Source organism: Nannobrachium achirus (genome assembly GCF_963921795.1).
Source record: "Nannobrachium achirus genome assembly, chromosome: 7".
Taxonomy (NCBI): domain Eukaryota; kingdom Metazoa; phylum Chordata; class Actinopteri; order Myctophiformes; family Myctophidae; genus Nannobrachium; species Nannobrachium achirus.
In genome coordinates, this window is record NC_137816.1 from 31,218,170 (window position 1) to 31,230,878 (window position 12,709).

At 43.9% G+C, this 12,709-nt stretch overlaps 2 protein-coding genes across 3 annotated transcripts in view; both read right to left on the reverse strand.

Moving 5' to 3' along the window:
- Positions 1–4,637, reverse strand: part of myo5aa (myosin VAa) — a gene marked incomplete at both ends in the record, with an annotated part of 113,979 nt that extends 109,342 nt beyond the window's left edge. The window contains one exon of one of the 2 annotated variants that reach the window (XM_080729424.1): positions 4,608–4,637. In XM_080729424.1, coding sequence (XP_080585550.1) covers positions 4,608–4,634 — 27 coding nt within the window. The remainder of the gene's footprint in view (positions 1–4,607) is intronic. The other variant, XM_080729425.1, reaches the window with a different exon arrangement.
- Positions 4,638–6,936: 2,299 nt separating this feature from the next.
- arpp19a (cAMP-regulated phosphoprotein 19a) lies at positions 6,937–12,433 on the reverse strand. Its single transcript, XM_080729990.1, has 3 exons — positions 12,208–12,433; positions 10,730–10,849; positions 6,937–8,548 (listed from the first exon to the last, which is right to left on the reverse strand). Exons 1-3 carry the CDS (start codon positions 12,268–12,270, stop codon positions 8,378–8,380), a joined length of 354 nt encoding a protein of 117 aa, XP_080586116.1. The 5' UTR covers positions 12,271–12,433; the 3' UTR covers positions 6,937–8,377.
- Positions 12,434–12,709: the final 276 nt, after the last annotated feature.

The following is a 12,709-nucleotide window of genomic DNA, read 5'->3' on the forward strand; positions in this document are numbered from 1 at the left end:
GAAGCAACATTAGAAAACGTTCAAAGACGTCAATAAGAGCTCTATAATAAAAAAAACATTTTACCAACAGGGAGGACATAAAAGATAGCAAGCACATATTTAAAATCATCCAAAAGCAAGAGTGTAAAAATAGGTCTTGAGCTGTGCTTTAAAGCTATCCACACAGAGGGTGCCTGTCTTAGGTGTGCTGGAAGTTTCAACCTGGGGTCCTTGAACAACCAAAGAAGGTCCTTGAGGAGGTTCCAGGGGGTCCACCCCAGCTTTGTGATTGATAGTTAGGAACCAAATTAACCTATTAACCTATGGGTCTGTAACTCTGAGTGCACAAATGGAAATAAAATGTACCGGTCCATTTGGTTCCAAATGCAAAACGCATCACCGATGAATGATGCAAAATGCATCACTAGTCTTGCTGAAATACTAAAATATCTCAAAACACAGATTGAACACAAAAAATAAATCAGGATTGTGTTGATCGTGTCCCAAACAACAATAAAATAAGATCTGGTTGTCCCAGAGGTGAACTGGCCCTTTAAATGAACACTGAGGGTGGGGTCCCATGCAGAGAAAAGTGGCTTAATGCATGTCAAACTGGGGGTCTTTGAAATGAAAGATGTGGAGAATCACTGGTCTCCTACATGATGTCTTCATGACATGCATGAAAGGGGGACATGCATGAAAGGGAGACTGTGAGTACAGCAGTCAGTTATTCTCAATCCTTCTCATGTCAAGGACCCCCCGCCGACCCCATCTTCAAAATGTTGTGCCGGGCCGGGACCCCCATAGATGATTTTGTGTTGTTAAAGTGTTTCAAAAAATATTCCATCATCTTTCAAGATCTTTTGTAAATAGACAATCTACAAGTTTGTGTCGCAAGTTGCGATAGATTGCCTTGTATTTAGTGTTAAAATAGTTCAACTTTAACAAATATTGCCCAGGGACCCCCTGGAATCCCTTCAAAGTCCCCAGACCCCACTTCGAGAAACAATGTACAAGTAAAATATAAGTGTGTTTTGTGGGAGAAGAAGTGTGTTGCAGATTCAAAGAATGAGTGTAGAAACAGTGAGTTGTGAACTAGTAGTCTACATGGTCACATTATCATAGCCATTATACAAGCTGAATGCACCAGCTGGCAGCACTGGGACACCGCAACTCATTTCCATTGCACGCACACACGCGTGTACACACACACACAAACACACACACACACACACACACACACACACACACACACACACACACACACACACACACACACACACACACACACACAAAAGTGAATAAAAGAGAAGGTGCCAAACAAAAAAGCCTATTAAATAATTATTAATGTTTCGCATAAAATGAGGGCAAAAGCCGTCATCGCTGTGAGTTAAGGGACACATATTGACATTCATATAAAATTGTGGCACACACACGCACGCACGCACACACACACGCACACACACACACACACACACACACACACACACACACACACACACACACACACACACACACACACACACACACACACACACACACACACACACACACACACACACACACACACACACACACACACACACACACACACACACACACACACACACACACACACAGCTCTAAAAAGCATAACCTGGATGCTACTCCAACAGAGAGTGGCGTCAGCGAAGCAGTGACGTCAGCAGACCTGTGACGTATGCGCCGTTCCACAGCATCATTTGAGCGAGAGCACCCAAGCGCAGACTCCTGTAGCCCATGGAGCTCAATGGGAGACAGGAAGCTCAATGGGAGGCAGGAAGTGACCTCATTCCTCCAAGGCAGAGGAGCAGAGACGACAGCCAAGAGGGCACCTCCACAAGGCAGAGACATCACGTGACCTCCACAAGCGGCAAGAAGTCACTTGCGCACTTTTTATTTTATTTTCTGCTCATAAAGTGTATTTTACAGCGTGGATGGGGTGCTGAGAGGTTTTCCACTCTCGAGAATACACTTTCAACAACACAAAATAACCTTTGTTTTTGTGAATAGCGAAGTAGTTTAGTTTATTTTGACTAGAGTGTAGCACTAGTAGGGCAGTGGAATTCTTGGTCCTGTGTTAGAGGCTGCTTCCTTGCAGAGCATGAGGGAGACCCTGGACCAGTCCAGCTGCTAACCCATAGTGCTAACCCTGCAGCGCCGTTCGTCTTCATGTTTCGAAGTAACACATGGATATAAAAGGCTTTACACCAGGGTTCTTCAACAGGGGGTCTGTGACTCCTAGGGGGTCCGCGGGGATACTGGGGTCCCCGAAATTGTTGAACAATAATAATAATAATTATATAAAATCTATATCTGTATTGTATTTTTAAAAAGAAAGAAAAAAATATATTTTGTCTTTAAATATAAAATATCTATCCATAAAGGAGTGTGGATCACTAGCATCCTTTAAAATTGCCCTAAAAAACCACTTACAGGCAGCAGCCGTTCACAACTGGTAAAAACCTAGCCCAACCCTACCCTCCCTGCCCCTTCCTTGTATATACTGTACATACTGATTGTTTAGACTTACTGTTACCTGCCCCTTCCTTGTATATATTGTATATAGCTTGAAGCCGGTGCATATACTGTACTTACTGATTGTATAGACCTACTGTTTTCTTTTTTTCTTTACATATCTACTGCATAGTACTGTGTTCTATTTGTCTGTCATTCAATGTTATATGAGATACTTTAATGGTTTCCTGTTGAAATAAGCTTAGTCTTTTCATGGATCTCCTTTTAGTAGACCTTGTACCAGTGAACTGTACCGTCATGAATCTGTACATTTTCCTATGCAAACTTCTAATAAAGCCTTCAATCAATCAATCAATCAATCTGCCTCTTTTGAATAGCTTGTTTACATGATTATTGTGTAATTGGCAGATTGTTTGTGCTAGATTGATAGTATTGGTTGTCAGTTAATAAACTATGTTTATAAATGGCAGTGGTACATGCATGTTTAAAATAAAAGCATGATCATATTCATCTATTATTTTAATAGCATATTATTGAATGCACAATATGTTTTATACACATGAAACACAATGGTATACATACAGTAAATATACAATATGTTAGCCCCACGGCCACGAGCTTGGGTATCCGCTATAGATGCGGTGGACGGGCTGGGTTTGGCCGTTTCGGCCGGGTTTTTTTGGGCTGCGAGGTGGTCCGCGGGGGTCCCCGAGCGTGGGGGACCCCTCGGGGACCCCCTGGGAGCCGGCCCCGTCCCTGCAGGTGGCTCTGGGGCCGAGCTGTGGCCTTATTTCCGCCGCCTGCAGTACCGCGGTGCGTCCGCCAGGCGGCGCTCCACCACGGCTGGCTCCGGGGCCCCGAGCCGGACGCGTGGGTACCAGTCCCGCCTCGAACGGTCGCTCCTAGCCCGAGCTAGGTCCGTTCCAAGGAGCCCCTGGGCTGATCTCCCCTGTCCCTGCCTTTGAAAAACTCTCCCGCACAAAGTGGGAACACCCTCCGTCACGGAGGTATAGATGCCGCTGCTGGGTGGCGCCCCCCTCAGGAGGGTGTCCCAAGTCGGGCTGAGGGTCCGGCACGTCGGCCCTGGTGCTCTGGGGGTCCGCGGACCCTCCGTCACGGAGGTATAGAGGCCGGCTCTGGGCGGAAAGTGGCCGAGGAGGGTGTCCCAGGTCGGGCTAGAGGGTGTGGAGAGTCGGCCATGGAGCCTTGTGGAGGTGACGTCACATCCTGCCAAGCGTTGAGGTGCGTCACATCCTGCCTGTTGTCGAGGTGAGGTACGCCCATAGGTCTGCATCTAGGGGCTCCTCATGCGGTACCATAACCTGGTGATGGACCACACAGCAACACAAATAGCTACCACCACCAGGCTAGCACAAGCACAACAATGGACCCGTGTGTGTATAAAGCATGGTCTAAAGTCGCTCTTAAAACGTGTTTGACCCAGCAGGCCGGCTTCCATATCTAACTATTACACCCTCGTTTGGAATAAAAAATACATGACATGTCGACCAGGCATGCTCCATCCATGGTGCCTCTAGCATCGCCTGCATCATCCCATTCCCAGCCCCTGGCCTCAAGAGTGGGGGATGATGATGATGATGCAAATAAAAGGTTATAGCGTTAGTTTGTCCGTAAAAATAAAAATAATAAATCTATAAAAAAATATATATAATAACAACACTAAAACACAAATAACAGTAGGCCTATATCACGGCCCCAAACTGTGGCACGAGAGAAAACAAATCTCTGACGCATCTGTTAACGTTGCTTTGTCAGCTGCGCCCATTTTAACATAGGAAGAATCTATATTTAGACATCTCGATCAATCGCAGCTCCTGTCGACTAAAAATATCCAGCAACTACACATGGTTCCGTTTCTGGTTTACGGTCATTTTCATTCATTCAAAGTCTTCGCAACATTGGCATTTTAAAAAGATATATAGCCTACTTATGCAGCATATAAACGTGGACTGTCAGCGTCAGATCGCTCGCTTCACTCAAAACAACCGCCTTGGGCTACAGATTGAAACACTGCATTGCACTCATTCAAACATGTTATTGTTTGCAACGTTCACATCAAGACAGCGGCTCAAACCTCAGCGTTACATGTCACTCACACTGTGATCTCTTACCTTTGTGTACAGCTCCGACGCTGCCATGATGGTCACCAGTTAATGTCCTACTCTCCAATCTGTGCTACAACATCAGCAGATTGCAGCACTGCATGGGGGTCCAGTTAAAACCTGCAGCCACTCCTTTGTGGTTCTGATAAACGCTCCCGTTCAAAGATGTGGTGGTACCTATGGCTACAGGCTATATCGCCATGATGATGATGATACCTGAATGCGTTTGATATTTTGGCGTCTCACTTTGCATTCTGGGTACGATAGAGGTGAAGTGATTCACTGGTGCCATGAGCTCCAAAATCAGTCAAAGGGCGCCCCGCTGTGGCGGTGAAGGCTAGCGCACTATATCGGGGTGTGGTGGATACAGGTACTGTTTAACAGGTTGATGCACGCAGCTGCACTGGCCTGGGGTGTGTGCAGTACAGTACAGTACAGTCATAATTACTACCGGCAAGCACATTTACTCAAGTACTGTAACTGTATTTAAGTGTAAATTTGAGGTACATTCACCTTTTTGTTTTATTATTTAAATGTCTGATCTGCTCTGCTATTTTTGTTTTTTATGTTTGACAAATGTTGGTTCTGAATAGAATGTTTGATGAATACCATTGCACTTTTACCCAAGTGAACTTTTACAGAACTGGAGTGTTTCTACATTGTGGTATTGCTACTCCCAACGAATGAATGAATGAACCACTGTAAAGCGCTTTGAGCACTTGGAAAGGCGCTATAAAAATGAGATTCATTATTACTTTTACTTCAAACAATCTGTGTGTGTGTGTGTGTGTGTGTGTGTGTGTGTGTGTGTGTGTGTGCGTGCGTGTGTGCGTGTGTGTGTGGTGCCAGACATTACACTATTTATTTTCCCTTAATCCCTGCAACCAACCTCAAAAACACAGGATCAAATGTTGACTATTGTCTGTTCTTAGGTTAAATAAACCTGCTTAAGAAGAAAAGATGGTTGAGACATAAATTGAATATTGGGGGGACCAATAATGACCTTAATTGTTATATTAAAAAAAAGAAGAGAGTTGAGTCCAGGAATGGCCTTATTGTGTCCCAAAAACAAGTCCCTCTTCCAATCCAGTTACTTTCACTTAACTGCAATAAAGTGGAGAAATATTCCTCATGTAACTGAGAACAGGATTACTGACCACATCACAAAGTGAAACCAATCAATTGGGTGGCATCTCCATTAAGTTACTCATGTGGTGTGATCACATGATTGCTACTGTAGTTAACTCAGTGTAAGGGCTTGTCTCAGCAGGATTTGTTTTAAAAAAAAGTTCATCCATACATTCATCTCCAGTAGACTTACACGTCTCCCTAAAAATGATTCAGACAGCAGCAGCTGATACAGAACAATGTGGCTCAGTACTTACAGTACAAATAAAGTCAGTGGATCATATCATTACAGTTCTCACATCTTTACACTGCCTTCTTTTTGGGTTATAAAGTATTGAACTGTGGAAAAAACAGTTGCACTTAGAACTGCATACTCACTCCCTAAGCTTTAGCCGTGGTCTGAAGACTCACCTATTCAGACTCCACCTTAGCCCATAGCACTTACCGTAGCACTTGCCTACCCTCAATGACATATATGTTTAGTTTTTTACTGAAGGTGCTTTGTCTACCTGTTTTCCTTAGACTATTATTTCTATGCAATTGATGCATTGATCTTGATGACCTTGCTTATTGTAAACACTCTGGATTAATAGCGTCTGTTAAATGCCTAAAGTAAATTGTATTGAATATTTTAGGGTAAAAATACATTTCTGATCTTCTGCGACACTCAACGATCCAGATATGTCAGCTGTCCCCAGAACAAAAACTAAACGTGAAGAAGCAGCATCTAGTCTTTATGCACCATATATCTGGAACAAATCCCCAGAAAAATGCATGTCAACTCAGTGCTTTTACATCAAAGCTGAAGACTTATTTGCCACTGTCTATTACTGAGGCTCTCAATTTATTGTGCTGCACAGCAACTTCATTTGCATACTTGTATCTTTGTAGTTTTTCTTTAAATGAATGGTATATAGTGCAATGTAATTTTGTATTATACTATATGCTCCATTTAATACTTTCAATAAAAAGAAAAACATGCATCTATGCCCAAAATAGCACAGCCAGGCTACAGGTGGTTAATGTGGTTAATGCACCGTTTCATTGTTGAAATGTGCTAAATAGATCAACATGCTTACTGCTTATCTAGAATACAATATAAACTATTCAATCTGGCTGAGGTGTTCTAAACTATTTATTTTATTGTAAGAGAAAGCTGACAAAATACATTTGTGCAAAACTATTTTATTTACAAAACAAAATGGCACAAAGTGACAGCAGGGCGGCCATGTACATGCACAGCTGAAAACAGATGTAGTGCTAGTTAGGGTTACATTATGGACCTGGCAAGGAAATGTCACCAAGTAGGGGAGTGTGAAGGTTATAGGATGTTTTCTGCTCTACATTATGCGAAACAGAACATGGCCATAATATACATTTTCTTTTTCCTAGCACCAGATGCTCTACTCTGGTCAAGTTTCCAATTGAAATGCACACCCATGCGGTGTGCAGGGTGCGGTCCCTTCTGACAGCGCCTCTCTGCTCTTTTTTCCCCTTTTCCACAGTGCATTCAGAACAAGCGAGGACGTGTGCCCGGACTGAGGAGAACGCGGTGTCGTCATGAGAGGCTGAACTGCGGCCCTGCCTACAGGCACTAAAGAAAACGTTCAGTTCCGCATCTGGTGATGACACCATCCTCTCCACACAGCTTAAAACAGAGGTTCTCAACGTGGGGTCCAGGACGTTATGGGGTCCTTTAAAGAAAACACTTGAGAACCACTGGCTTACAACTTTTAACATCTCCAGTTTCAATATGCAGTATATATATATATATCTATGTGTTCAGTGCACACACAGTAGGATGAGTCAGTTTTGGGGGTGGAAGAAGTTGCCTCTGGGAGCCCTGCGTCACACATGCAGTATTCAGATCCATAGACTCTGGCCTTTCACTGCGTGGTCCGTCTCTTTGGCCGGTTTCCCTACCTCCCTCTGGAGCTTTGAAAACATGTACACATCTACAAGACTGAGCGCTCTGATCTCAGCAATAAATCGGGGGTTATTATATTCAGTCAATCACTCAAGCACATTAACAGCATAATTTAGATAAGGACATACAGTGAATGATACAACTCTAATGTAAAACTTTTTTTTTTAATCTAAAAAGGCTGATGTCTGCCTCCATGGCCAAAGAACAGGAAATTATGTACACTTTCGACTCGACCGGTGATGGTGATGTGTCCCCCTCCCTTAACCATGCCGGGCGTAGCGTGATGCAAACCAAACCCTCAATTTCATATGGAAGTGGCATCAGCCGTTGTTCGGTCACCATCCTCCATCAGTGGAGTCACACTCACACAGATGTTCTGTCTCTCAGTGTATCATATGTAGAAGTAGAAAAAACAAACAATAAAATAGAACCAAGAGATGGATGGGGGCTATGACAGCAGAGCAGTGAGGGTGGGGGTTGGCAGGGACAAATTGCAGGAACGAAAGCAAGGAGAGGAGAAAACAAAAGCAATGAGAGGCAGTTGGGACATGTCAGGGGGTATGGAAGTGTATCAGCTCGTCAGGTTCACTGGCTAGTAGATACGGGTTCATTTTCAGCAAAATTCAGGCTAGTGGGTACAAGGGAGGGGCAGAGGACAGGAATTATGTTTAGCTAGGGAGGGGGTATTGTGGAGAGGGTCGGGAGAAGGAAGTGATGTATGCCATCAGCCTGCCAGCTTGCTGGCCACCAAGGAGGGTTTCCTCTGGGGTAGGTCCTGCGGGGTAGGGATGTGGTCCCCTGTGATCTCAGCCTTCTCTGGCGCCGCTGTGGGTAGCTGCTTATTCTTGATTTTGGCTTTGGCCATGTTGTAGTCTCCCGAGTCAAAGTACTTTTGCTGTAGGAAGAAAAAAGAAGCACCATTATCATGTGTGCTGGGTTTTAACCATTTAAGCCCATTTAAAAAAAAAATGGACGATCTACAAGCTCTCAATGTGCCATGGTGAGCGACACGTTTTGAGCCTGAAACATCTGCTAGTTAAGCCATATTTCGTATCATTTTCACCCATGTCATTTCCAAAGTAGGACAACAGGTTGAAAGTTAAACTTTTGACAGTTTCAAATTAATCAACTTCAGCAATGATATAAATTATGGGAGATGGGGTGTTGGGAAATGCTAGTATTAATTATTTCAAAGCAGACGTCATACAGGAACCACAGAATTGTGTTTTGATAAGTCATTAAAAAAAAATGTCATCAAGAAAAAACAAACAAAAAGGAGATTATTCCACAGCTCTGGGGCCGCCACCGCAGAAGCTCACCTCTGGTTTTGCGTGTTTGGTTTGTTGGCGCAGTCAGCAGTGACTGGCCAGCGGACCTCAGAGCTCTGGGTAGATTATAGCACTCTACAAGATCAGCCATGTATGGGGGGGGGGACGCCAGACCAGTAATAGATTTAAAAGCAGAATCAATTCTATATTTGACCAGGAGCCATTGGAGTGAGGCCAGGACTGGTGTGATGTGGTTGAATAGTCCAGCGTAGATGTAATAAAGGCATGGATGGCAAATTATTTGAGGGGGAGATAGGGTTTTACTTTGGCTAGTCGTAGATGGAAAAAGCAGTTTTTCCTTAACCACAGTGTTGCGGTTATTGTTGTACCAGCCCTAGTTGCAACTTAATTGTGGAAAAAGCAAACACACTAAACTGTACCCAACAAAAAGCTGATTGTGTTTTTTCAGCCTGAGAGAAGCTGTGTACATACATCACAACACAAAAATGTGCAAAAGGCAAAATGTCTAAGTCAGTCAGTATTACACGTATGTGTCACCGTTTGTTTAGAGTGGTGCTTGCAAGGCAGAAGTTATTCAAGTTAACGTATCTGGTATGCAATGTTGGGCAGAAACGCGTTGCTTGCAATATTATTACTTTCCTCATTAACAAGTGGTGCAATGTATTCCTTTTGACAAAACAGTAATATTACATATTATGAATCTATTGATTAGTTGAACACAATTTGTTTCGTTTCTGACCGAGATAAATGCAATCCGTCTTCTCTGTATTGTAGAGCAGCCCAGACATGTGGACATGTACAGTTTAGGCATTAAGCAGACGCTTTTAATCCAAAGCAATTTACAATAAGCAGGTAATACACATCACTATGTATGTATGCCCAACATTGAATATGCTAATGTGATTTAAGGAACATTGTACAGCATATACAATGTGTGATGTAAGGTTTGCCTAGTGTACAGGGCTTGATGAGTTCGAGTTGATGCAGACACAACATTGCATGTCTGCAGACAAGTAAGACAGGTTTGATCATTACAGTATAATAGCTACCACTGCTAAATTGCAGTGAAAACAGAAGAGCCTCTGTGCGTGTGCAAGCCTCTTCTATGCTGTCCTCTCACACCTGGCTCTAGCTTTAGTAAGCCTCAAGTTTATGGCACAAACCTTTAAACTTTATTGGTTAATAGGGTTTGAACACATTTCTTTGAGTTGTACAGTCAAAATTTGCCTAGCTCCCAACAGAACCTCTCCCTCCGCTATATAGCTCTGAGATGAGGTTCCACTCAGTAGAGTGCCATTTTTCCACACATCGTATCTAAAAAGGTCGGCCCACCTGCTTATATTTAGTGGCAGTGAAAATCTAACCGACGGACTGAAACAAGCGTTTGACAGTTTTAGTCAGCCTGTGCCATGTTTTCCCACTGCAATTTTACAGAAGCATTAATAGGCATTCAGCAAGCTTGACTGGGGTTGACTGGTTAACAGGCTGACTAAATATACGATTTAAAATAAATGAAGCTTGCTACCGGGTCAGTCATATTTACTTGTGCGCTAAAATTTTAAATATCTGAAATTAAAGGTAAGAATCATGCATCGTGGCCAATATTCGCCGATAAGTCCAGATTTGGGAACCCTACCGAGTGGAACTTCATCTTGCAGCTATATCACAGAGGGAGAGGTTCCAAATAGGACTACAATAAGACCAGAGATCAACTGCTTGTGAAATTACCTGTACGGTACCTAGCTCTGCAATGACGAGTAAAACGTGAAAAGATTGACCACCCTTACCCCCTTTTGAAGGCGTTTACGGAGCAGATCAGAGCCCCCAGGTTTATGTCCTAAATTTGGATACCGGGACTTTAGTTTAGCTTCCTCCGCCTTCTCCGGACTGATCACTTTCTCCTCTTCCTAAAAGAAACACAGCAGACACATAACATTCTGTTACACACATGTAATGCTCAGACACAAGGCAGTGGCACAGAACACGTTAGGCATTCAGCTCACAACTTCTCTACATTGTGTCCAGCCGTTCAAGGACCACCAGGGGTCCAAGTGGACCTTTACAGGTCTAGTCGTCTAGAATTGTACTTGTGTACAAGTGGAAATGGTTCCATGTGTTGTACACTCTCTCTGAGTTAAATTAACAATAATGATTCCCAGAGAGGGGGAGAGAAAATGAAACTTGTATCAATCATCGATCTTGGCCCTAATGCATATCAAACAGAGCGTCCTTGAAAAGAAAATGGTTGATTATCACTGATTAAGCAGACGCTCTTTATGCAGCAGAGCGACTTACAAAGTGCAAGATCAGAGAAACAATGACTGGAAAGTCTAGCAAAGCCAAACTGTCTTGTGATGAGCTATAGTGGTGGCCACGTGGCCTGGCTTGGTGATATAGAGATTGTCCCATCGATTGACATCTATCGATCGACATCCACAGGCATTACATCCACAGGCATTACAACAGCAAATACCGCTGCTGCTAACACAAGCTAATCCTGAACGGATCATCATTAGCAATACAGCAGACGGCAGCGTTTAGTGTGCATGAACACGGTCACACTGCCGCGGGTGACAACATATGCATTCAAGTACATACTACTTTAATCAAAACTGACAAGTGGTTGACACGTCAAATCTAGCTAACTGGTTTGATGTTAGCTAACGTTTAAGCCATTTGATTTACCCAGGCACCCTGTGTGTGTTAGTTAGCTGGCTGGCTAGTTAGTCATCATGCTACCACCAGAGTTGGCTAATGGCTAGCTAAACGTTGAACTAGGCAATCCATCGATACTGGTCGTGTGAAAACGGGAGAAATTGGGTTTGATCTGGCCAGTATTTAGTTCTGTGGCTGACTGGCTGTGACAGTCGATCCAGGTCGCTGAGTTCCGTACCTCTTTATTAGCAACGTTCTGTACGTTAGCTTTAGCTTCTAATGTCAACAATGACAGCAGAGGGCCATGGAACTTAAAACAAATAAAACGAATTGATTTGATTTATGAAGAAACGACGTCGTTTTCAACGTCGGAGGTTTCATTCTTCCTCCGTTGCAAATAACGCCATTCGTCTTTCAAATCAATTCGTTTATTTATTTATTCATTCTCTGCTCCTCTTGCCTCGGTTGCGCGCCGCGTTCGCGCATCAAAAATAGCAGATCTACAAGCTCACAACGGGTCGCGGTGGGACGTGTTGTGAGCTTGTAGGTCGGCTATTTTTTCGGGGGACACACTCCTGTTGGTGTCGCCGCGGTGCTGCTGTGAACTCACGTTCTCGGTGGTGGTGTTCTCCTCCTCCACACTCTTGGTTTCCTCCATCATGTCCTCCGACATTTGTTCGACAAATAGCTTAATAACGTGTCCGTGTGTCGGTCCTTCTGGCGAAGAGAGCAGGCAGCTAGTTAATGAATTAAACAACAAATGCCCCCTGTTGTCTTCCTGACTGTCCCCTCGTCACACTCCCCTCGTCCGTCGCCGCTGAATCGCGCTGATCCGAGCGCTTCACTCCCGCACTTAATAATGGTCGCAGCGGCGGCGGCGCACGCCGACGTGCGGGTGCCCGTTTTTCTGCAGTCCAGGGGCGTCACAAGGGGGGGGGGGGGTCTTCTGGGGGTCCCTGGCTGGAATTAAATATTTTTAGTTGGGGCTCCGTGGCCAAATACATATCATTTTGGGGGTCCTTGACATGAAAAGGATTTGAAATATTCAAAGACTTGCACACATTTTCAAGTATGGTGCCGTGCTGTGACCTGTGAGCTTGTAATATCTGCTA

Coding starts and splice junctions, on each gene's coding strand:
- arpp19a (XM_080729990.1), bottom strand. CDS start 12,270: ATGTCGGAGGACATGATGGAGGAAACCAAGAGTGTGGAGGAGGAGAAC. Junction 10,850..12,207: donor AGAACACCACCACCGAGAAC/GTGAGTTCACAG, acceptor TGTTTCTTTTAG/GAAGAGGAGAAAGTGATCAG. Junction 8,549..10,729: donor GTAAACGCCTTCAAAAGGGG/GTAAGGGTGGTC, acceptor TTCTTCCTACAG/CAAAAGTACTTTGACTCGGG.